General features: G+C 47.0%; 1 protein-coding gene across 1 annotated transcript in view; it reads right to left on the minus strand.

Annotated features, from left to right (window-relative positions):
* LOC119398780 (angiotensin-converting enzyme-like) overlaps window positions 1–22,849 on the minus strand; it is a 36,773-nt gene extending 13,924 nt beyond the window's left edge. Inside the window, exons 1-5 of the mRNA XM_037665597.2 lie at window positions 22,595–22,849; window positions 16,022–16,180; window positions 6,603–6,705; window positions 6,327–6,470; window positions 5,360–5,551 (exon numbers count right to left, since the gene is read on the minus strand). Coding sequence (XP_037521525.1) covers window positions 5,360–5,551; window positions 6,327–6,470; window positions 6,603–6,705; window positions 16,022–16,180; window positions 22,595–22,822 — 826 coding nt within the window. The 5' untranslated portion in view covers window positions 22,823–22,849. The remainder of the gene's footprint in view (window positions 1–5,359; window positions 5,552–6,326; window positions 6,471–6,602; window positions 6,706–16,021; window positions 16,181–22,594) is intronic.
* Window positions 22,850–24,971: the final 2,122 nt, after the last annotated feature.

Raw genomic sequence — 24,971 nt, forward strand, 5'->3', positions numbered from 1 at the left:
TTATAGGGGGTGTTATTTGGTAGTAATGAATATAAATGTAAGAAAGTAAAGTGGACGAAAAGATAACCTGCCGCCGGCAGGGACCGAACCTGCGACCTTCGAATAACGCGTCCGATGCTCTACCACTGAGCTACGGCGGCGGTCATCTCCCCGTCCACTTTATGGGGTATATATGTGGATTGAAAATTAGGAGTGTCAGTCAGCGCCAGTCGCAGCCATGGCGGCGAGTGTGGAACACTCTGTTTTTGCCTTTTTGGCGTCACGTAGCACGTGATCTATTTACGAGCAGGCAACTGACCAATAATCCCTCGCATACTACCTGAAGGCATCATGTCTGCCAGAACGAGACCCTCGCTATGAATGAAGGAAAGAAGGTACTCTTAAGGGCTCGTTTTTCTTTGTTAGACACAATATTAATGAGAACTAACAGACAGTAATGCCAAGGAAAGTATAGGGGGTGTTATTTGTAGTAATTAGAATATAAATGTGAAGAAAGTAAAGTGGACGAAAAGATAACCTGCCGCCGGCAGGGACCGAACCTGCGACCTTCGAATAACGCGTCCGATGCTCTACCACTGAGCTACGGCGGCGGTCATCTCCCCGTCCACTTTATGGGGTATATATGTGGATTGAAAATTAGGAGTGTCAGTCAGCGCCAGTCGCAGCCATGGCGGCGAGTGTGGAACACTCTTTTTTGCCTTTTTGGCGTCACGTAGCACGTGATCTATTTACGAGCAGGCAACTGACCAATAATCCCTCGCATACTACCTGAAGGCATCATGTCTGCCAGAACGAGACCCTCGCTATGAATGAAGGAAAGAAGGTTACTCTTAAGGGCTCGTTTTTCTTTGTTAGACACAATATTAATGAGAACTAACAGGACAGTAATGCCAAGGAAAGTATAGGGGGTGTTATTTGTAGTAATTAGAATATAATGTGAAGAAAGTAAAGTGGACGAAAAGATAACCTGCCGCCGGCAGGGACCGAACCTGCGACCTTCGAATAACGCGTCCGATGCTCTACCACTGAGCTACGGCGGCGGTCATCTCCCCGTCCACTTTATGGGGTATATATGTGGATTGAAAATTAGGAGTGTCAGTCAGCGCCAGTCGCAGCCATGGCGGCGAGTGTGGAACACTCTTTTTTTGCCTTTTTGGCGTCACGTAGCACGTGATCTATTTACGAGCAGGCAACTGACCAATAATCCCTCGCATACTACCTGAAGGCATCATGTCTGCCAGAACGAGACCCTCGCTATGAATGAAGGAAAGAAGGTTACTCTTAAGGGCTCGTTTTTCTTTGTTAGACACAATATTAATGAGAACTAACAGACAGTAATGCCAAGGAAAGTATAGGGGGCGTTATTTGTAGTAATTAGAATATAAATGTGAAGAAAGTAAAGTGGACGAAAAGATAACCTGCCGCCGGCAGGGACCGAACCTGCGACCTTCGAATAACGCGTCCGATGCTCTACCACTGAGCTACGGCGGCGGTCATCTCCCCGTCCACTTTATGGGGTTATATGTGGATTGAAAATTAGGAGTGTCAGTCAGCGCCAGTCGCAGCCATGGCGGCGAGTGTGGAACACTCTTTTTTTGCCTTTTGGCGTCACGTAGCACGTGATCTATTTACGAGCAGGCAACTGACCAATAATCCCTCGCATACTACCTGAAGGCATCATGTCTGCCAGAACGAGACCCTCGCTATGAATGAAGGAAAGAAGGTTACTCTTAAGGGCTCGTTTTTCTTTGTTAGACACAATATTAATGAGAACTAACAGACAGTAATGCCAAGGAAAGTATAGGGGGTGTTATTTGTAGTAATTAGAATATAAATGTGAAGAAAGTAAAGTGGACGAAAAGATAACCTGCCGCCGGCAGGGACCGAACCTGCGACCTTCGAATAACGCGTCCGATGCTCTACCACTGAGCTACGGCGGCGGTCATCTCCCCGTCCACTTTATGGGGTATATATGTGGATTGAAAATTAGGAGTGTCAGTCAGCGCCAGTCGCAGCCATGGCGGCGAGTGTGGAACACTCTTTTTTGCCTTTTTGGCGTCACGTACCACGTGATCTATTTACGAGCAGGCAACTGACCAATAATCCCTCGCATACTACCTGAAGGCATCATGTCTGCCAGAACGAGACCCTCGCTATGAATGAAGGAAAGAAGGTTACTCTTAAGGCTCGTTTTTCTTTGTTAGACACAATATTAATGAGAACTAACAGACAGTAATGCCAAGGAAAGTATAGGGGGTGTTATTTGTAGTAATTAGAATATAAATGTGAAGAAAGTAAAGTGGACGAAAAGATAACCTGCCGCCGGCAGGGACCGAACCTGCGACCTTCGAATAACGCGTCCGATGCTCTACCACTGAGCTACGGCGGCGGTCATCTCCCCGTCCACTTTATGGGGTATATATGTGGATTGAAAATTAGGAGTGTCAGTCAGCGCCAGTCGCAGCCATGGCGGCGAGTGTGGAACACTCTTTTTTTGCCTTTTTGGCGTCACGTAGCACGTGATCTATTTACGAGCAGGCAACTGACCAATAATCCCTCGCATACTACCTGAAGGCATCATGTCTGCCAGAACGAGACCCTCGCTATGAATGAAGGAAAGAAGGTTACTCTTAAGGGCTCGTTTTTCTTTGTTAGACACAATATTAATGAGAACTAACAGACAGTAATGCCAAGGAAAGTATAGGGGTGTTATTTGTAGTAATTAGAATATAAATGTGAAGAAAGTAAAGTGGACGAAAAGATAACCTGCCGCCGGCAGGGACCGAACCTGCGACCTTCGAATAACGCGTCCGATGCTCTACCACTGAGCTACGGCGGCGGTCATCTCCCCGTCCACTTTATGGGGTATATATGTGGATTGAAAATTAGGAGTGTCAGTCAGCGCCAGTCGCAGCCATGGCGGCGAGTGTGGAACACTCTTTTTTTGCCTTTTTGGCGTCACGTAGCACGTGATCCTATTTACGAGCAGGCAACTGACCAATAATCCCTCGCATACTACCTGAAGGCATCATGTCTGCCAGAACGAGACCCTCGCTATGAATGAAGGAAAGAAGGTTACTCTTAAGGGCTCGTTTTTCTTGTTAGACACAATATTAATGAGAACTAACAGACAGTAATGCCAAGGAAAGTGTAGGGGGTGTTATTTGTAGTAATTAGAATATAAATGTGAAGAAAGTAAAGTGGACGAAAAGATAACCTGCCGCCGGCAGGGACCGAACCTGCGACCTTCGAATAACGCGTCCGATGCTCTACCACTGAGCTACGGCGGCGGTCATCTCCCCGTCCACTTTATGGGGTATATATGTGGATTGAAAATTAGGAGTGTCAGTCAGCGCCAGTCGCAGCCATGGCGGCGAGTGTGGAACACTCTTTTTTTGCCTTTTTGGCGTCACGTAGCACGTGATCTATTTACGAGCAGGCAACTGACCAATAATCCCTCGCATACTACCTGAAGGCATCATGTCTGCCAGAACGAGACCCTCGCTATGAATGAAGGAAAGAAGGTTACTCTTAAGGGCTCGTTTTTCTTTGTTAGACACAATATTAATGAGAACTAACAGACAGTAATGCCAAGGAAAGTATAGGGGGTGTTATTTGTAGTAATTAGAATATAAATGTGAAGAAAGTAAAGTGGACGAAAAGATAACCTGCCGCCGGCAGGGACCGAACCTGCGACCTTCGAATAACGCGTCCGATGCTCTACCACTGAGCTACGGCGGCGGTCATCTCCCCGTCCACTTTATGGGGTATATATGTGGATTGAAAATTAGGAGTGTCAGTCAGCGCCAGTCGCAGCCATGGCGGCGAGTGTGGAACACTCTTTTTTTGCCTTTTTGGCGTCACGTAGCACGTGATCTATTTACGAGCAGGCAACTGACCAATAATCCCTCGCATACTACCTGAAGGCATCATGTCTGCCAGAACGAGACCCTCGCTATGAATGAAGGAAAGAAGGTTACTCTTAAGGGCTCGTTTTTCTTTGTTAGACACAATATTAATGAGAACTAACAGACAGTAATGCCAAGGAAAGTATAGGGGGTGTTATTTGTAGTAATTAGAATATAAATGTGAAGAAAGTAAAGTGGACGAAAAGATAACCTGCCGCCGGCAGGGACCGAACCTGCGACCTTCGAATAACGCGTCCGATGCTCATTCTCATTAATATTGTGTTCTCATTATTATTATTATTATTATTATTATTATTATTATTATTATTATTATTATTATCATTATTATTATTAGTTCTCATTAATATTGTGTCTAACAAAGAAAAACGAGCCCTTAAGAGTAACCTTCTTTCCTTTATATATATATATATATATATATATATATATATACATTTACACACAAACTTTGTAGTGAATAGAATTAGGGCCACCTCAGTATTCAATGAACCAAGGCACCAAGCAACATTTTCAATAGGCTACTCGTCAATAGACCATATTCGTACTATCCATCAGGTGATAGAGAAATACGCGGACTATAACCAGCCTCTAGATATATCCTCCATTGATTACGAAAAAGCACCTAATTCGTTTGAAATATCAGCACTCATATAGGCACTACGTAAACAAGGGGTAGAGAGGGACCATATATTAAATTCTGGATGACATCTACCGCGGCTCCACAGCCACCGTAGTCAACTATAAAGCCACGGCCACCCAAAATGCGTGCTAACTGCTCTGAAACGAAGGGCACGTAGAGTAACGTGCGCGTATTTTTATTTTCCTAACTTTCTGCGTTCTTTCTAGCTCTGTAATGCCATTGGAAATTAGTATTGGGCCGCAGCAATTAATCCACCAGTAGCGCGCATTCGGCCTCCGTGTTGCACATGCACATGTGAAACACGGTGCGAGCACGTGCACAAGGATGTGCAACACATGCATGCATGCACGTTTAGTACATGCTCGGGCGCTGCTCGGCGTTGGCCGGGGATGGTTCTCAAGGCGAACAGGGGTGACAGTGGATGCTGCACAGACACGTGCTGGCAGACCAATCCAGGGCTGCCTATAGGGCCCGTATGGCGGCAGAGGGGCTTGGCGTCTCTGTCCCAACGTGAGAGCGGCCCGCCCTATAGTCCCCGACTGAATTCTCAGGACCCCAATAAAGTTCTCGATACCGTACAATACCACTTATGTGGAAGCAATATGTAATGTAGGTGAGCAACAAACCAATGTAAAATAAGAACCACCATTGTACAACAGTTGGGAATTTCAAAAGATTATTTCGTGAACGCCTGGCCCTTACACTGCAGTGGGACAAGTTATGCTGCACAAAGTTCCAAGTTCAGCGGCGCAGATGGGCTCCATCTATTCTTTCCACTGGAAAATAAACTTACCAAGTAAATGAGCCGGAATAGGACCGAACTTCGAGACTCTTTGCCAGCCGTACACATCACGTAACTTCGAGCGCACGTAAGCGTGGAGATGCATGTACAGTGGCTTGATCTGTTCCCATATTTGTGCCATTTTTTGCTCGAAGTCGTCGTCTTCGTAGGCACCTATCCACGTGACACTGGCATCGTGAAATCCTGTAACAGAAATAGTCGAGCACCCGAGATCGCTCGAATGAGATGTGAGTGAAAAAAAGAAAATAAAATAAAAGGTAGCGGCGAGAGGCAAGACCTCGACGTCCCCACGTGGGAGGCCTAGGCCAAGGCGCTTAAATTGCTGGTTGACAATAAAGTTTATTCCTCCTCCTCCTCCTCCTTTCTGCACTGAAAAACAAAAGCTCCAAAAGGCATTACTAGCTACTTGCGGTGTTTATCGCATTATTTCTAAAGAGTGGTCCTATCTCAGAAAGGCCCAAACTGAAAAAAAAAATTGCGTGGTAACTAACTAACTAACTAACTAACTAACTAACTAACTAACTAACTAACTAACTAACTAACTAACTAACTAACTAACTAACTAACTGACTGACTGACTGACTGACTGACTGACTGACTGACTAAATGAATACATAAACAAAAATTATTATTAATATTTTAGGCCGGACGGAAGCCTTAGGCATTGTGGCTGGTAACGCCTATGCTGAAGCAGAAGGCGCATGTACGATATCGTCCATAAAAGAGATGCATGCACAGGCGCCTTGTGAGTGCATGTGTGCTTTATGTGCATTGTCACCTGCGCTTCTCGTGCGCTAAAATTAGCGTTAGGTTCACGAGGCACTGGTGAAGCTCTGCAATTGAATATAAAGTCTAAGGCTACCCACATATGTAGTACAGGAATCGATTGTATATTACGCTTCAGTGTGCTACATTTGCATTTCTATGTCAGCGAAAGTTCAACAGGCACTTGGCTCACCGCTCAGTATAGCAGCTTCATTTTGAAGTTGAACGTAGCGCAGGAATTTCTGCTGCATGGGCTTCCCGGCAACTCTACGCCATTCATTCCAGGCGTGGAGGAGTCCACAGTAATCCCTCGATGTTCGCATAGTATTTATAATCTCTAGAAGAGAATTTACAGAAGATAAACGCTATACTGTTACATTAGCACGAACTTGGGATGTAAGCTGTAAAGATGTATATAAGCACCGGCGAAATTTGATAGAAGTTAGAAAAAGAAACGCAGTAAGGTTACCTGGATCCAGAGATAAATGACAGTCCTGATAAGGGTAGCTGTACCGCGGACAGATTTTTGCTGAAGCGTGGTGTTCCTGCATCTCGGCGATAAGCTTTGTCATCTGAAATAATGAGAAGTGACAAAATAGGCAGGAAATGCTGCCTCTAATACAAAGCATGATCGTGTTATTAAAAAGAAAACACCGACATCTACACGGGCCCGAGCATTTTCAAAACTCACGAGGAAATTTCAACTGTTCAAAACTATGTGAATGTCGTCTATTGTCTTGCAGTTGCTGTATTCCACAATGGTGATAATGTCATCTTTCGTAAAAAAAGTGTTGAATCATGAATTAGGTGAATTTAATAAACATTCTAGGGCAAGACAAGCCAACAATTGGGAGCGATGCAGAAATGCGTAGAACTCAGTCGGTCGTTGGAGCCAAAGTTTCGAGGGATGACTTGTTACTAGTGCCGTTGCATACAGGGGGCCATTTCTGAAAAAAAAATACCGGGATCATGGCCTTTGTCCACGCCACCCATCCACGAACACTTATCAAGGAGACCTAAACCGATATCCTTTTTTTGTACCCTCCTCATTTGTTAGTCCCGTGCATTCTGTACCGATGCACCACTTGTCGAGCGAGCTTTTTTTATCTCATTAGCACACATTTACCATTCTAACACCGACGCTGTTTTGCAAATCGTTCCTTGTTCGACGAACCAAAAAGCTATCATGATCATAAACCGGTATGTGCCACAAAAATCGGTTAAATTTCACTGCTCACCACTGCTGCACTAAAAATGAAGAAGGCAACCATTAGCCCAATAACAAATGGCTGCGAAGCGACGGCGGCGAGCCGAAGTCCCCGAGTACGTACAACCAGAGAATACTAGATAACGTGAAAGGCCACGGCGCGGCTGCGAGAAGACCCGGAAGCGACGGAAGGCCTGCGCGAGCGACGACGTGCCCGTAGATCTATGAGAGGTGCGAACGCTTGGTTTCAGCGCAAGGTTCTTTCTCTGCTGTTATAATATCCGTGTCGTGTCTGTGACTGTCTGTGGTTTATCTCGAACAGCTCTGCGATGGGAATCAACGCAGAAACATCCTAGCATCACCTAGATAAAGCCTAGTAACGACCTAGAAGCAACCCACAAACAACATGTATTACCTAGGTAAAGCCTAGAAGCAACCAGATTATTCTTCAGAATCGTCCATTTCCGCTGTTTCAAGCCTTGCGCGGCTCAGGGCAAGCTTCGGCAATCTTGTTTTTCGTTTAAGTACGCAGCAGTTTAAAAAAAGGGACACCCTGTCATCTTCTCATCTGTCGCGTTGGCGTCACGCAGGTCCCACACTTTATACATATAAGCCGAGGTGGCTGCATGTTTGGAACGCCCGCGCTTGCGTGCCCGCAAGCGCCAGCGAAGCCCAAGGGCTAATTTATCTATGAAGCGTGGAAACTTGGGCACTTGGGCGTGGAACTTGGGTGTGGAAACTGGTTGAAAGTCAGCGCTGTGTGTTGTTACCTTCCTTTGTTTTTGTCAGTTGCGCTGTTCGTTTATTCAGCTAATTTATCTGTCCGAGCCAGCGAAGCGACTGTGCCGGGATTTAGACGCACCGCACTCGGAGCAGCAAACAGTAGAATAACAGCAGAAATGAGGCCACGGTAGAGAAACCGGATAATCGCAATGCAAATCAGATAATCACAAGAAAAGAACATAAAAGTATATAAAATATCAGACAATCACAAGAAAAGAACAGGAAAGATCAGGTAAACACAAGAAAAGCACAAAGGAAACACGGGCGAATCAATGCTGCGCAGTTCGTACAGCTTTCACTTGCGGTGGAACTGAGTTTTATTTTTTTACTTCTTTGTGGAAAATCTTCCTGGTCCTCTCTTAGGGTAAATGCGCAGCGAGGCACACACGAAGGACAAGAAACGAACGAAACGAGCGCTTGTAGGACGACCCGAAGATGTTAGAGAGAGAGATAAACCTTTTAATGAAGCTGGAGATGTTTGCCTGGCTGTTCGCCTGACATGCTACTCCAGGTGCTGGGTGACGATTATGATATATACAGTGATAACCACATAACACATACAGTCACACAAGTTTACAAAGTTTGGTTCAGGCTCGTGGCCCGCAAGAAATTCAACAGCGCTTTCGTGGCACGTAGCGCACAGGTGCTGCTCTGCCATGGGCCCAGAACATGTCGCAACTCTAAGCACGATCCCCGTTGAAGATGCAAGGCTGCCTTCAGAGACTGTCTCTCTGATGCGTATCGCTTGCATTCACAAAGAACATGATGTAAATCTTCTTGGACGTTGCATTGGACGCACATTGGTGAGTCCGACAGCTTAATCTTGCTCCTGAAGTAGTTGGTGTATGCGACGTTCAGTCTGATGCGGTGCAAGCATGTTTCATCTTGCCTGTTTAGGTCTCGCGGCATATCAAAGTTACACGATGGGTCAATCTTGTAAAGTGGTCCATACTGGTGATTATCATCTGTCCAGAGGGATCGCTGGAGCCGCCAAGCGTGTGCCGATACGATTGTCGCGGCATCTTTTCTCGAGAAAGGTATCTTGATGATTTCTCTCGAGGCGTCATGTCCAGCTTTGGCAGCGTCATCAGCATGGACGTTGCCTTGTATTCCACAGTGGGCAGGTATCCACTGCAGAGCAATGCGGTGATGGAGGTCACAGGCTTTGTTGCATAGATATTTGATGTCCATGACGAGTTGGTCTTGCGTGCTTGGGGACTTCAGAGACTGCAGCGCCGCTCTTGAGTCGGTGAAGATGACCCAAGACTCAGCTGTCTGATCTACAATGTAATTAAATGCAGCCCGTAGTGCAGCCAGTTCAGTCGCTGTAGATGAAGTGCGGTGACTAAGAGTGGCAGAGATGGTGACATTGGCAGATGGAATCCAGACACCAATTGCAGACGATGTAGGTGTAACAGAGCCATCAGTGTAAATATGACGGTGAGCCCTGTAATTATTTTCCACGTGCTGTAGGGTGAAATATGTTAGTGCTGGTCCGGGTGTACGTCTCTTGTTCTTGAACCCAGGCACAAAAGTGATTATTGACCACGAAGGAATTTTCCACGATGGCTCTGTAGGCATTGATGCGCTTTCATAATGCAGCGGAAGCAAGCTCCGCACCACAAGACTGCTGTCTGAAGCAAGCGGATGACCCGGCATTCTGGTGGCATAACGCAAGTGAACTCGAAGAAACTCCTGCTGCAGAAGCACTGCAGCTGATAGGCGTCTGCTTTCGGCAAGGGTTCCAATACTTGATGTGTTTTTTGGTAGGCCAAGGCACACTCTCAGGGCTTTCGCTTGAGCTCCAGTCAGCGCTTGTATGTTGGTTTGTGAAATGCCATGTAACGCAGGAAGGCTGTATCTTAGAAGACCTTCACAGAGAGCCGTATACATTCGCAGCAGGGCACTTACGGAGCAGCCCCCGGCGTTGCTTGATAACATGCGGAAGATGCTCGCATATGATGCAACTTTTTCCTTTAGTATTCGAACTTGGGGCGTCCATGTCATTAGCCTGTCGATTGTCACTCCCAGAAACTTGTGACTTTGCACATACCGAATGGGAGAATTCGCTACCTTTAACGTATAGCGCGAAACATCACGCCTCGTAAAAGCAACGGCGGCGCATTTTTCTGGTGACATCATTAGACCTCGCCCGAGTAAGAATTTTTCGATTGAATTGAGAGCTTTTTGTAGTCTTGCTCGTAGGACACGTCTGTTGCGACCACTGCTCCATATACAAATGTCATCTGCATAGAGAGAGATTTCGACCGATGCAGGGATACACTTCTCCAGTCCAATGAGAGAGATGTTGAATAAGGTTGGACTTAGAACACCGCCCTGGGGAACTCCTCGATGCACTGTGTGCGGGGCTGTGTCACCTTCTCTTGTGGACATGTAGACTGACCGATCAGTGAGGTAGTCCAAGATCCAGCGGTACATACGACCGCCAACTCCGACAGACTTAAGGGCGTATAGGATGGACTCGTGAGTCACGTTATCGAACGCTCCCTTGATGTCGAGGAATACGCCGATAGTGATGTTGCCCGTAGCTTTGTTGAGTTTTACGCAGTTAATGAGACGAATCACATTGTCGATGCTACTGCGGCCCTTTCGAAACCCTGACATTTGTGGAGGGTATGCATTCTTGTTCATCAGCAACCAGTCCAGGCGCATCAATACCATCTTCTCCATAAGCTTTCCTACACAACTGAGAAGAGCAATGGGACGATAAGAGTTAAGGTCCGTTGGAGACTTGCCAGGCTTGAGAATAGGAATGACACGAGCTTGTTTCCAGCAAGGTTCAAGACGCCCACTCTCCCAGCTGGCATTGAATATGGCAAGAAGGTGCATCTTCGCCTTGTCGCCTAAATGCGTTAACTCAGCGTAGCTAACGCAGTCAGGTCCGGGAGATGACGCCTTGTTCACCAGTGCCAATGCTCCAAGCAGTTCCATGATCGAAAAAGGTTCATCCGCCTCCGTGGTGCTCGTCATCGCTAAAACCTCTTGTGCTACACGAGGCAAGGTTGCTTGCGCCACTACTGCAGTTATCTTAGAGCAGAAAGCCTCCGCCACGTCCAACTCGCTGCTGTTACGAGATAAAGCAACTGAACTGAAGGGATGTAGTTGAGTCGGTGTGGTTTTTAGGCTGCGGACGATACCCCATATTCTTGACAGCGGCTTTCTTGGGTCCAGTTTAGAACAGAAGGCCCGCCATTGCCTCCTATCTAGCTTATCCAGGTGACGTTGGATTTGTTTTTGCATTCGCCTGGCATCGCGAATATCATCTGCAGACAATGTCCTACGAGCACGTCTTTCAGATCGGCGGCGAATGGCCCGGAGCCTCTCATACTCAACGTCAACCGTTGAATGAGTTCGAGGTGGTTCTAGGCGTTTGGTGCTACTTTGTTTTGCTTGATTGAGCACAGCCACAAACTCCTCATACGTCATTCCAGATGGGTCTGAATCTTCGATTGTAGCGTTGTATAACTCCCAGTTAGTGCAACGAACCACCCTCCGTTGCGTGTACTGCTTAGGACAGCCCAAGGAGATGTAGGTTGGCACGTGGTCACTACCATGACTTTCGATGTCAGCAAACCAGGTTGCCGTGGACATGAGGTGCGCGGAGATCATGGTGACATCTAGGGCGCTGCACCGGTCATTCTTGAAGAAGGTTGGCTGTCCATCGTTAAGAATCGCCAGGTTGTTTCGATGTGCGATATCAAAAAGGCGTCTACCGCGGACTGAAGTCTTTCGACCGCCCCAGGCAGGGTGATGCGCGTTGAAGTCCCCGGTTAGTATGTGAGGTCCAGGTGTGCCATCTATTATGTCCTGCAGCCTGTCCACATCGAATGTAGCACGAGGTGGTATGTATGCCGCAATCACCGTAAAGGCCAAAGTGTCCCACTTCACTGTCACTGCAGCGTATTCATTGGATGCATCGGCTGATATGTGGTGAACATTGAAAGTTAAATCATTACGAACAGCCAAGAGAACTCTGCTGGTATCCATTCCCGTCGAAGAAACTGTGATGGTGTATCCTGAAAGACGAATGCCGGTGCGCACTCGGGACTCTGAGATGGCGATCACCGGAAAGCGGTGCTTATATACAAACTGTCTGAAGTCGGAGAGACGACAGCGGAGGCTGCAGGCATTCCATTGAAATACTGTTGCCTGTTTCCTAATGTTCTTGAAACTGGTCGGCTGAGCTGTTAACGCCATTGTGCCAGAACAGGAGAGAGAAAATCAAGCAGCGTCAGTATAGACTTAGCCACCGGGGAGGACATTGGAGTGAGGAAGCTGCGTACAGCGTCGACAAGAGCAGATAGCAACGAGTATATATTTCCATGGTCTTGCCGAGCGCCGCACTCGCGTGATCCACGCCAAGACGTTGGGGCCCGTGACTCTTTCGACAGGCCAGATGAGCGCTCCTGAGCACCTCGTGTGTGAGGAGTTGGAGCTGATGGGCAAGTCGGTAGAGACGGGAACTCATTTGTGTCGTCAATTCGTGGCGGATTTGACGGCATTCCTTTGTCAACTGGGGGCATCACTGCTTGGCCACCACCTCGAGGTTTTTGTTTCTGGCGTACCGCATCCTTTGCCAATTGGTACCCAACGTTGTTTTCCACCTTGTAATTGTGTATCCGCTTCTCTTTACGCAAAATGGGGCAGTGAGTTGACGTAGACTCATGTTTTTTCCTGCAGTTAGGGCACTGTGGCTCTTCATTTCCACATGCAGATCGGTCGTGGTTGCCCCCGCAGCGTGAGCATCGTGCTTGTAACCTGCAGGCACCAGCAACATGGCCAAAACGCTGACACTTGGTGCACTGCCTCGGAGCCTCAATGTACTTGTACACTCGGTAACGTGTGTAGCCCAGGATGACGTACTCCGGAGCACTTTCGGTAACAAACACAATGCGGACGTTTTCTGACGTTCCCAGTCGCCTTACAGATCTGACGGGAGCTCTTTGAAGAAGAGCAGCGAGAATGTCTGCTTGATCAAGGTCTACAGGAACTCCCTTGATGACGCCTACTCCGCAGTTGCTCGGTCGTGGCTCGTAAGCTTGTACAAGTACTCCAGCAATGCTTGAGATTTTCAGTAGACGTTCAGAAGCGTCTGCATTACGAGTATCGACAGCCAGGAGATTCAAACGTTCATTCGGTCGTACTTGTAGCACGCCATCTGGAGCTGTCTCTTCAAAGGCTGTCTTAAGTGCTAGTGGATTGAAGCGTGTGATAACTTGCTCAGCGTTTCTTGGCTTGAATATGATGGTCAAGTTTGGCTTAGGTGTGTTTTCTGCGGGCACAGAGTTAGGTAGCATAAGCGACCTCTTCGATCCGCGGCAGCGTTTGACGGGCGGTGCATCAATGTGTTTTTCCGAGCCGTCGGAAGAAAGCGCAGTAGCATCCATGTATGTAACAGTTGCAGAGGATTCTGACATGTCAGAAAAGTCATCGTCCTGACCTACAGGCAGATTGACGTCGAGACAGGAAATGGTCTCCACGGGAGGACCTTGGCCAGGTGGTAGCGAGTTATTCGCAGAAGATGGAGTATAGTTCTGACCTGTAGCCATTGGAAGCTGCAATCCAGCGCCGGAAATAGCCCCGGTGCTGGCTGCCGCCGCTTGCATCTGCTGTGCTTGGTGTGGCGTGGTACCGGGTTGAAGCTCAGGAGGCTTCGTTGGGTGCGGTCCCGGGGGCGCCGCACCCCTTGCTGGGATCATGTCCGAAGCTCAGAAGATCAGTGTGCAAGAGGATGCGCAATGAGGCACATAGAATAGGAAAAACTTCACGAAGACGAGCGAAGCAGCACAGCCACTCCACCACTTCTTCTTCCTCCTCCGAGACCATGGGAAGATGTTAGTATTGGTGGCGAGCACATGCCGTGGCGCCGTCTGCCGGAATCTCTCTGTGACGTATAAAACGGCAACACGTGGTACCGAGTGCGCGGAGTGTTCAACGTCGCCAGTGTTCAGCCACGGGTTTTCTCGTTTTGCAAGCGTTGAATGCAATTGTATCAGCTGTGGAACAATCAGTGTGTTTGCCAGCAAAGGTTTTTCGTGCGCCAACGCGCTGCCATCGTCGCGTCGTGCACTCTCGGCGGAGCGAGTGCGCGCACCGCTCCGTACGTGACACCGAAAGTGAAGAGGCTACTCTTGTAAAAGGTGAGTTATGTAATTTACCTAATAATCTGTAACTCGAAGCATCCTCGCATCTCGTGTACATTTATGTTTACTGAGGCAAGCGCGACATCGCGCACCTATCTCTTGCTTTTGCGTGGAAGTTGCGCGGCCGAGAGGTACCGTTTTGATCGGCGCGGACTGCCGCGCACAATTCACAGCAACGCCTTGCCCTAGTTTTCAGCGCGTAATCAAATGGCCGAGTGCAAACGATGCTTCAACATTGGGTATTACGTTCGCGAGATCTTTCGTAAAGGTAGCCATAAGTTATTTTGCTGTAATAACAGTAATGTCCACAACACTCGTGGTTAGTGCGGCCAACGCCTCCTGGTGCGGCTTACCCCTTTAGCCAGAACTGTTGCCGGACGATTATTTATAACAGATATATTTTAATAAATAGAACTTCAACCGCATATATTTTTGTCTCCTTTATCCACGCTTCCGCTTCGTGTGCTTCTCTGCGAGGGGTACATTCACTGACGTGATATCATGCCAGAACGTGTGAATCGCTTGTTCGACTGCTAATTACAATTACCGTATCTCGTTTTCAGTGACTCTGCCGGTCTCTGGCATCAACGACTTCGTTTACCAGCACTTCAGCACATCGCGGCTGTTAACGGAAGGAGAGGCAGTCTAGTGGCCGACCACGTCCAAATATGCAGCGTAAAAGAGCAACATCGAGACAAAGTCACTCTCGCCACCCTTGTGCCGAGCGCCTTCCGACGACGCTCGGTGTATTTTGGACGGTCCAAGGGCCGGACAGGAAGGTTTTGCGACGGCACTGCTTCGGGAACCTGGCACCGCCTTTTCCAGCCTGGCGTCAATAAACGTCGTAAATTCCTATGTGCACAGTCACGGAAAGTCTCACGTAGTACTTGCCGAACATTTTAGCTCCAACGCAGTAAACAAAATCTTCTTCACGAAAGTGCTTGCTACACACGCGATAATGGATGCTGGGTTGCTTCCCCATTCTAAGCTTTATCAACCCGCAACTCGCTGCTTCTAGGTTTTGGGATATGCGTGGAAACTCACACCGGGCTCGGTCGAATACGTTCGGCATTGCGGCACAGAGCAATAGACCATGCTGAAGAAAAAACAAAGCTTCAACCTCGGGCATGAGATGCAGCGAGCAGCGTTGCGAAAGCTTTCGGCGGCAAAGGAGAGTCACGTGATGGCGTTTACCACGCCATAGCGATAGCAGCGCCGGTCTTTCCTGGGGTGGCCCTCGAGGCCATACCAACTCGCCCAGATCGCCCTATTAGTTCGGTACATTTCGCCCGCCTTGCACTTTTGATTTTGAAGGAGAGTGGGCAAGGTGTGCCTAGGCGAGCTGCTAAGGAAGACATTCGCTGCTATGATGAAGACCAGTTCTCTTGTCGAAACAGTGACTCCAGTGACATTCCGCGTTCTATGGGTTTTTTATCCCTTCAAGCGTACAGCTTGATTTGATGATATTCCAGAATGAGGGAAAAAAGTAACTAAAAAAAGAGAAAGCGACAGCGCCACAAAATGCTGAGTTTGAAAAGGCAAGATGCGAGAAATAGTTTCAACGAAATATAGTACACGCTGCGCAAAACATTTTTAGAGGTCATTACAAAGAGGTGTCTGGAAGAAGAAACGGATGTTGCGTCAGAAATGCAGATAGTGCATTTGGAGGCACGTTTTCAGTAATGTGCTTCTACTTGCGGAGAAAGGTACTTAGTAATTTTGTAGACTATTCACCTCGTCTTCCTTTTCGTGAGACAGCACGGAGGCGCCAAGACCCGCCAATTTGTCGAAAATTCTTTTTGTCACTGGGTTTCTAAATTCTGTCCACCTGAAGTGTTCGACGTTCTTCGAAATTTGCTTTTGCAGCTTCCTCAAGGCAACCGATGCGGCCACCTAGATAAAAAGAGGAGATATATTTAGGAGAAGTTAGCAAAATGACCGAGTGCATCTTCCGTGCAGGCTTTGAAAAATTCTTTATATGGAACCACAAGATAGGCATGTTTATATTTTTTGATGGCTATAAGAATAGCGCGCTGTAGAACAGGGTTGAAAGAGACATAATGCGTGTTTGCTCTACTCTGGTCCTGCCCCTGTTTGAACTATTTCTCTAATCTCGCTACTTTTAGTCGTTCCAGAGGAAGACAGATTTAATGGTATTATTATTGAAGTGGTTACCTCCCAGCGCTGGTACTGAGAATCAAAAGCCTTCGCGTTTTATGAACCGATGAGCACCACACTAGAATCCGCATGCCTTGTGGGAAATGATGCTTGCTACATACATTAAACGAGTGGTTACAGGACTTGTGAACCTCTGTTTTTTGCTCTTAACCAATGGCGACTGACTTAGTAATAGCGGCAACGAAACTCATTTGGCCCAGTGCGAGACGAATGTTTAATTATATGCTCGTATGTTACCACCGGAGGCAATTTCGATTTCGAAGAGCACTCGGTGGCCCCGTGAGGCAGTCGGCCTACTCGTTAACAAATGCTATCAGGTGACCGCGGGATCCAGTGACGTCACTGGCCAGCTTCTGCCATGTTGTCAGCGCTGCTGTTTCGTCTGCTGCGCTGAGCGTTGCGAGTGGCTGTTTCCTAAATCGTCAAACAAGCTTGTTTATCTGCTGCGGCGATGGATGAAACAGCTGGAAGGAGTGAAAAATCAGTCAGAAAAGATCGAATCACTTCGCAAATCTCGCCGGTGGCCGCGATTTTGTTCTTGTAGTCATCGTTCAACTGAGGCTGTTCCGTGAGGCTTCGAACAGCCGCCGCATTAGACGTGCTGAAACATTTTCACTCCGATCATTTGTAAAGTAGCACGTTGAGAAGTGACGAAAGAAACAATGAAATCACAACATTGGCGCTCTGTAACTGTTTATGCGTAACATGAAAGTGACGTGATGTACGACTTACTGACTCGTAATTATATCGGGCAACGCCGTGTTCTCAAGGCATACCAATCCCACGTGCGCACGTCATAGGGCCGAAGCAGTTATCTATCCACTACGCATTATGATCCCGGCAGTAGAGAGCCTTAGTTCGTCTGTAGACTTCCTAACGTTTGCGGATACCTGGTTGTTGACGGCTGCAGCAGTAGCAGCAGCCGCGGAGCCCGTAGTGACATCTTGTGGCGTTTTGTCCAACTACATTAAATTTTTGTCCGTTTGCTCCGTCGCGTTGCTGCTCTTGTGGAGAAGAAAAGCAAGGATAATACGTAAAGTTGATAATTATCTCACTGCTAATGCTTCACACAGAATCAGTAAGCGGACAAATCGCTGGAATGTTATTTTGTAGGTCTCTGGGTACACTCTGCATCATCAGGTGTCGCTACCAGCGTTGTCCGTCTCGTACACGCCTCCAGTTACCCGGCCAGAACTCGGCACGTACGTTTTTTACAAAAGGCCCCGCTCGATCACATCATCGCTCTTTGCTTCTGTTGCCGATTCAGCACTTTCACGAACTTCAATACTCAATTAAAAAATCACGCCATATCCACGAAGTGAATGATGATTGAGGAACTGGCTCGGAGATAATCGGGTAAACCATGAATGCTCCGTATAATTCCTCTACTGTCATATAAAGACGCGACACGTTGTTATAGTAGCGATTGTGGTCAGGTTGTTATTGAACCACAAGTGGTCGCAGACCTTGCAGCTGTGGCCGAGGAAATCGCACTTGAAGCGTGCGCTGGTACCACCAACTTCAGGTAGCGACCGCTTTCGGCGCTTGGCCGCTGCATCTCCCGGCCGTACCTCTTCGATGCTCTATTACAGCCGCTTCCGCGCTGCTTCGGCTTCGCGGGCTTGTATCTCAGGGTCCGCACAACGCTGACGTCTCTCTGCGGCCTCGCAAGCTCTTACCACAGGGTTACTGTGGCTCGCGAGCTCTCACCGCAGACTGCACTGCTGCTGCCTCGCGAGCCCTCCGCTCCGCCGCCTTGTCTCCTTCGTTCATGTTATTAGTATCGAAGCGCACTGAGTGACTACTGTCGAAAGACAAAGGAAGCGTGCAGTTGTGGCTCACTAGCGGTCTCCTATCAAACTAGAGCACGCATCGGTGTGGAGCGAGCGCCGAATGCTGCAGTTGGCTATGCTATATGTGGTTTTGCCTGCGTTATTATCATCTTCAAGGCACTCGAAGAACAAGATGACCTCTTTCGCGCGAGCTGCGCCTGTAGCAGTCGCCTCTGGAACTAAGGTTACGCGAACGGCACAGGACTTCGCCCCCGCTTAAGAACCTGGCGAGCCAGCTCCTAATACCTTTTAGGCTCACTCACAGATGTAGAGGGAGTACTGCGAGGGTAGAGCGGCTGTATTACTCTCGCCAGAGGTTTTTAACGCCGTGGGGGAGTAGTGGAGAGTTAGCCGCGGAACTTACCCTTTCCTTGAAGGCAGAGTAAAAGAGACCGCGAACTCTCTGCTACTCAGATAGTGTTCCCAATCCACAGAACTCCCGCCCCTACGTAGCGTGAACAGGGTTGGGAACTCCCTCCTAAGCAGACGGAGTACAAACTAGCGTGAGCTTCTGGCCGACGCCGCACAGCGAAATATAACTGTCTCTTAACCATAATCCTCCGAGCGTAGACGCCACAGAGTCACTTTAATGTGCAAGTTAATAGATAGCTTTCAGTAATAACAAAAGAAAATATTTGTGATCGTGAACCTTTGGTTCCTGAAACGCCAACAGAGGCATGCTGCGAAGCCTCGAACATCGGCAACTTCTAACGCATCGCCAACTTAGTTTACGACACAAACTAATTGCCACTGGAATAAGGTAGACACTAAAACATTATTGCAAAAAAAAACGCCCGGCAGGAAGAATCGAACCTGCCACCATCAGATTCCTAGCCTAGGTCTCTACCACTACGCCACGCTCCTTTTTTTTTATATCGTTACGCCACGCTCCACCGCAACGCTCTGGCCGTAAAAAGACTAGTCAAGACAGAGCTCATCGCTCGACTTCATCTTTACGGGTCGCATACTGAAGATAGACGCGATCTTCCTTCTCAAATAAAATTCGCGTCTTCATAACCCAGAAAACTGCTGACGACCACGAGTGACATTCAATAACGTGTATTTTCTTGCGCTATCGACGATACATCAGCACAGCGCCCGTGTCAGTGTACTGATTTGCATCTGAATCGATAGGTGCAACGACATACATAACCGATCGCAAACACCAAATTGAACGTGCGAGAAAGTATGCCATCATGTTAGTTCAACAAGGCGTACTAATCGACAAGTCTCTGTCTGCGAAGTGCCGGCGAGTGCGCCCGACGGCTTTCGGTGGCTGCCGGGGTGTGTTTGCTGAAAGCAGCGTCGTAACGATGCCCATCGCTTCTTTTACGGACACCATACGCAAGAAAAAATGGTTCATTCAGGTTAGCCAATACTAAAGCTCTACTGTACACTCATTTTTACACGTCGGAATTGCGTATCCTTAAACCCAGAAGCGCCGACAGCATGTACACACGGACTCGGCAGGTGCGCTAGGCCTACCTTCGCTGGGAGTCGTACGGGTCATATTGAGTGCGACCGATCTCGGCGCAAGTGGCTGACGAAGGTTCAAGGATGCGCATTTTATCGTCGAAAGCTTTTCACTGTTACTTTAAAATGCAACCGAGGTTGAGCGAAAGTGCGAGAATCGCCAGAGATGCGTTTGCATTGTGGTTATGTTGACCGGCGTTGCTTTTCTGGCGTTACGTGCCGCGCCTGCCGCGGCACCGCATGTCCGATCGGACGCCAGATCGTAACGTCGTAAGGTATTCATCAGCTAGCCCTGGTAAAAGATCGTCGCAAGTGTAGTTGTAAGCGCGTGGCTACAACTCTGAGACTTGGGCATGAGCGGCTGTACGGCATTGAGCCGATATCATAGAGTCCCAGCTGATATTTGGAATTTACGAATGAAAACAGTGTTGAATATTATGCTGTTTTGTAGTAAAAGGTCGATGTGCCAACAGTATCCCAATAGATCATTAGATATTTACACGTGTTCCTTGCATATTTGCTGTGTAAATACGCACAGCAGAGCTGTTGCCACCGGCACTGGAAGGGGGGCAAAACACCATGGATATATATACCGGTTACCGGGTGTATGGTTGTGTGCAGCGCCAGTAGTGCATATGTTCAGTGTTGCTGTGTTGTGTATGAAGGAGTGTGCGGATGTGAGTTCTATGTATGTGTGAAGTAAGCTTGAGGCATTTCAGCCAGGCTCACTGTTAATTGTAGAAAACGCACGAAGGTTCTTTTTTTTCCCTTTTTTTTAAACGTTAGTCCTAGCAGCAAGAGTGATTCTATTCTTGGAGGGAGGTCATGCACTCTAGCCCAACCAGCATTGTAAAACTCTGCGAGGGAGTAGCGTAATTCCAGCCGAGAGTGTATGTACTCCATTTCAAAAGCGTGACATTACTCTGGCGAGAGAGCTTGTTCACTCTCTTTCAGCTAGAGTACCAGAACTCTGTCGAGAGAGTGTGCCTACTCAGTGCAGCAGAGAGTTCCCAGCACTCCTGAAAACGGAGTGAAGTATGGGACAAGCGTTTACTCTCGCAAAGAGAGTTGCTAGCACTCTCTTGCCGCTGTGAGTGCTGTATTTGTGTATTTGTGTCTGATATTGCACAGATGAGACATATATGCACCCACTGGTGTAATTCACCAGTCAAATTGTGTCCAAATGTTTGTGTCACCACTCCTTAAAAGCTGCCCGCTATCTTAGGGACACAAAATTAGGCGTCGCAATCCTCAGAGATAACCATAGGGCCATCGTGACGGCGTCGCAATGCTCAGAGATAACACTGAGGCCATAGTGAGCCAAGGCGGACAGAGTACCTCCGGCTCGTTCTCTAGTTTAATAATGAGGGACCGCTGATTGGGTCAAAGAAGACGAGTTCCATGTTCATATTTACAAGATTCTCGGACGCGTGAGCAGCATCGAAAACGAGGCGGCTCACATTCTTTCGAACGCACGGAACCAGGGAACCAGCGAACCCATCCCATTGGAGAAGTGGAATACGAGTGGGACTTAGCGGCACACAATTCCGTGTGACAAGCCTGTATTCTTCTTTAGTCAAAATGCTTTTTGCGAGAACGTTCATGTACGAATGTCAAGCACGCGGGGAAAAGTGACATGGCAAGGTATCGATCACGCGACATGTCACGAATAACATGTTATGCATGTGGCGTATGTCATGACTTGAATGGCTCGAGTGACAACGCGCTACTGCAGTAATTTCTCTATCTGGATATTTGTGAATGCACATGACATAACATAAAAGACACGGTCTATATGTGCCGTGCCATCACATTTGCCGTGTATCCTCGCATAAAACCAACACAGTATACCCAAGTGTTGGCTACTGTTGTGCTATGGTCCGTAAATGAGAATGGCATGAATTGACATGCAAATTCCATGACATCTACTGGTCCACCGGTTGTTGGCTAGTACTGTGTAATGGTACGTAGCGCAGTCGCAGGCGCAGTCACGTGGCTCTATTCACGCGAAAAAAGATCACCTCGCAGCATGCACGTTGCGAGAAAGAAAAAAGAAACTTGATTGGTCCTTTCCGCGTGACCATTACAAAGTAAGGAAACGCATTTTACAATAATGTGAATATTGAAATTCTGCAGATTTGATCATAGTTAACTGATTGAGCGCAATATAAAAAATACCTTCACTAGCGCTACAGGACGGCTAGTATTGCAAATAATTATTACGAGATAACTTCGAATAATGATAAGGCAACAAGTTATTTGTTGATGAAGAAAGAAATATGGTTGCGCGGTGCATGAAAAATGCATGCTATCCATCGCCCTTACATCGTGAGCACTGGTTCTACGAGCCAATATTTATTATTGGCTTTAGTGTATCTAGAAATTTCACTTTCCAACACTAAGAAAAACAGAGCTACCTCACTCCTCAGCTCAGAAATAAACAGTACTTCATTCTGTTAAGGCTAATATGAGTTAGCTCGTAGTTTTGACATTCCTTGGCCGATGCCCACACCGAAACTGTGGGAGCTTGGCGCCTGCACCACGTGACAAGTTTTATAAGTTATAAGACGACAAGTGAGGGGTTCTAGCAAGTTTCAAACGCGAGCACAAAAAGAAAGGAAACGCACAGGACCAGCCTTTTCCTGTGCGTTTTCTTCCTTCTTGTACTCGCGTTTGACACTTTCTGGAACCCTTCACTTGTCATCATGTACCAACTGGTCCAGAAAACCACACAACCAATGTTTTCTAAGACTTTGTGATGTCTAGCTTGAGACAACTTTTTTAGTCATGAAAAAAGAGTGGTGGAATCTGCAAAAAAGCTTACTTTTAGATGCTTGTTGTACTTCGTGAGGTTCGTTACGTAGTTCCACTCCGCTTCCGTCACTTTGTTCATCACTGATGTGAGTATGGAGTTCACATACTTTGCATACATCCATCCCTTGTATTCTTCAACGATGATGTTCGGTAGCCCAAGGTGGGGATGTTGAGGTACTGTCGTGTGATGTAACGCCAAGTGGATGCCGAGGAGAAACCACGACGATGCCGCCGCCATATGGGAGTCAAGAAATCCTGCCGTATCTTGCACATACGAATAGAAAATGCAAAACAGTTTCCGTCTACCTAAAGAACAAGGCTTCTTCCTTATTTAGAGCAAGGTTTATGCTTGTGTGTGTCGCCAAATTATCACCTCGCCACTTTCTTGCTGAAAGCACGCGCATTGCTAGGTGCACTGAGGCTGTTCTTTCCGTACAAGCAAAGGAAATCGATGCTGCCTATTAAGCCTGCCCACCACGAGATCAATTATTTTCGAGAAAAGAAAAATACATTCTACAATTTACATATTTTTACAAGTATTAATTTAATACTCGTACTTTAATGCTTTGATCAATTAGTAACTTATTACGAATAAACTATTACACAGGGTGCGGCGGCTAGCTCTAGCCTGAGTTTGAAAATATGCCGACGCACTCTATGGACGACGCGCCCAAATGCATATTGCTTACCATCCCATGGAGTAAGTCACACAAATTTTGTGTTCTGCTTGATTGTTTCTTTAGGCATGCTTCAGAGACTTTCGAAGCAACGAAGCAGGACGAAACATTCCAATGTGAAAGTCGTACAATGGTTTGCAAAGCGCTTGATCGGACAGCTTCTAACCTGTTTTTAGCATTAGTCTTTGTCTGCTTACTGCAGATGCACGCGAAACACACAAAAAAATACCACGTGACATGCTCGCTATCCGCAAACGGCTGTTTGCGCACAAAACGTTAGGGAGCGCTGGAATCATGGCTCGCATAGGCACGCAAGCAGATATGTCACGTGACATTTTTTTTTTAAATTTCGCGGCCACCTGTAGTAATCAGAAAAACACTAAGTATTTAAAAGACAGCAAGTTAGAAATTGACTAATCGGATGTGTTGCAAACCGGCGTAGAGCTTTCTCATCGGAAATTTTCGGCCGGCTTCGCTGCTTTAAGTGTTAGTTATTTAAGTGTGCCTAATTAAGCAATTAGCCAGCAACGTGAAATTGGTCGCGGCGTCGTTGCATGCGTCAGCATATTTTTAAACTATGGCTAAAGTAAGCTCAGGCACCCTGTTGGGCCCTGTTTTATTTTACATTTTATTAGCATCGTTCCTATGAGTTACCTATTGATGCTATTTATGTTGAACTGAAAATTAGCTTTCCGGCCATCGCTTCAAATATTATGCACACATTTTCCTGTCTTGAGATAATCTTCTCTCATTGATCAAGACAGGATTTTTGGTATATCAAGTCAGTTAACATCAGCCGGGTATATATCCCTGTTTGTTATTTCACATGAAGCATGGTTTCATTGTATTTGTCTTGACCTGTTAACTTTCGGTTATCCGACGCATCTTTAATGCAAGTAGTGTTCCTAATTTTGTGCAAGCCATAGTTATTTTAATCTCCACCGTGCGCCCTTGACAGAGCAGAAAATGTGGTTTTGCATTACCGTCAATTTCTAATTACCTTGAGCACATCCCTATTGACACCGCTAGAGGTGACAATCATTTGGTCATAATGAAGCGAATATATGCAAATATGCGCGAATGAAGCAAGCGAAGAGACTTTCTTCTAGTCTCATCTATACGAGAGATATACCTGCCCTAAATTTCAAAAATGAAAACGTCTCGTTTGCTAAAAACCCTGATTTTTGTTGACGGATTCCGTAATTATACATTGTTGGCTAGAAATTTCTGTAATGAAAAATTACATCGTCATATGTGTCTTATTCCCATGCGGCTTTTGCATAAAAGTGAAAGTATTTCGAATCCGAAGCGGCTCTACGACCAGTTGCAAATCTTTCGCGTTCACTAGATTTAGGAGCACAACCTTTGCCCGTTTGACCCAATGTTATTGCAATACCTTAAGTAAATTGTTGTTCATTTCCGTGAGAGATTTACACATTTCTCTTAGAAATGTTCTAAATATACTTCCTGTGTGTCTGTGAGTTGTATTTATGGATTGTGAAACTGGTTAACGTCATGTCGACTTTATAAACCCCCTCCGCACCCCTATTTCACTTTTTAAGAAGCAGCGGTGCACCTCGTGGCTTCTTGTGTTTTGCTACTTTTTGTCGTCTAAGCGACAAAGCCTTTACAAAGAACGGAAAAATAAGCCACCGTCTCCTTATTTAACTCCTGAAGTAAAGAAAGAGCAGGGAAACGTGGTTTTGTCAA

Source organism: Rhipicephalus sanguineus, chromosome 7, assembly GCF_013339695.2.
Source record: "Rhipicephalus sanguineus isolate Rsan-2018 chromosome 7, BIME_Rsan_1.4, whole genome shotgun sequence".
NCBI lineage: Eukaryota > Metazoa > Arthropoda > Arachnida > Ixodida > Ixodidae > Rhipicephalus > Rhipicephalus sanguineus.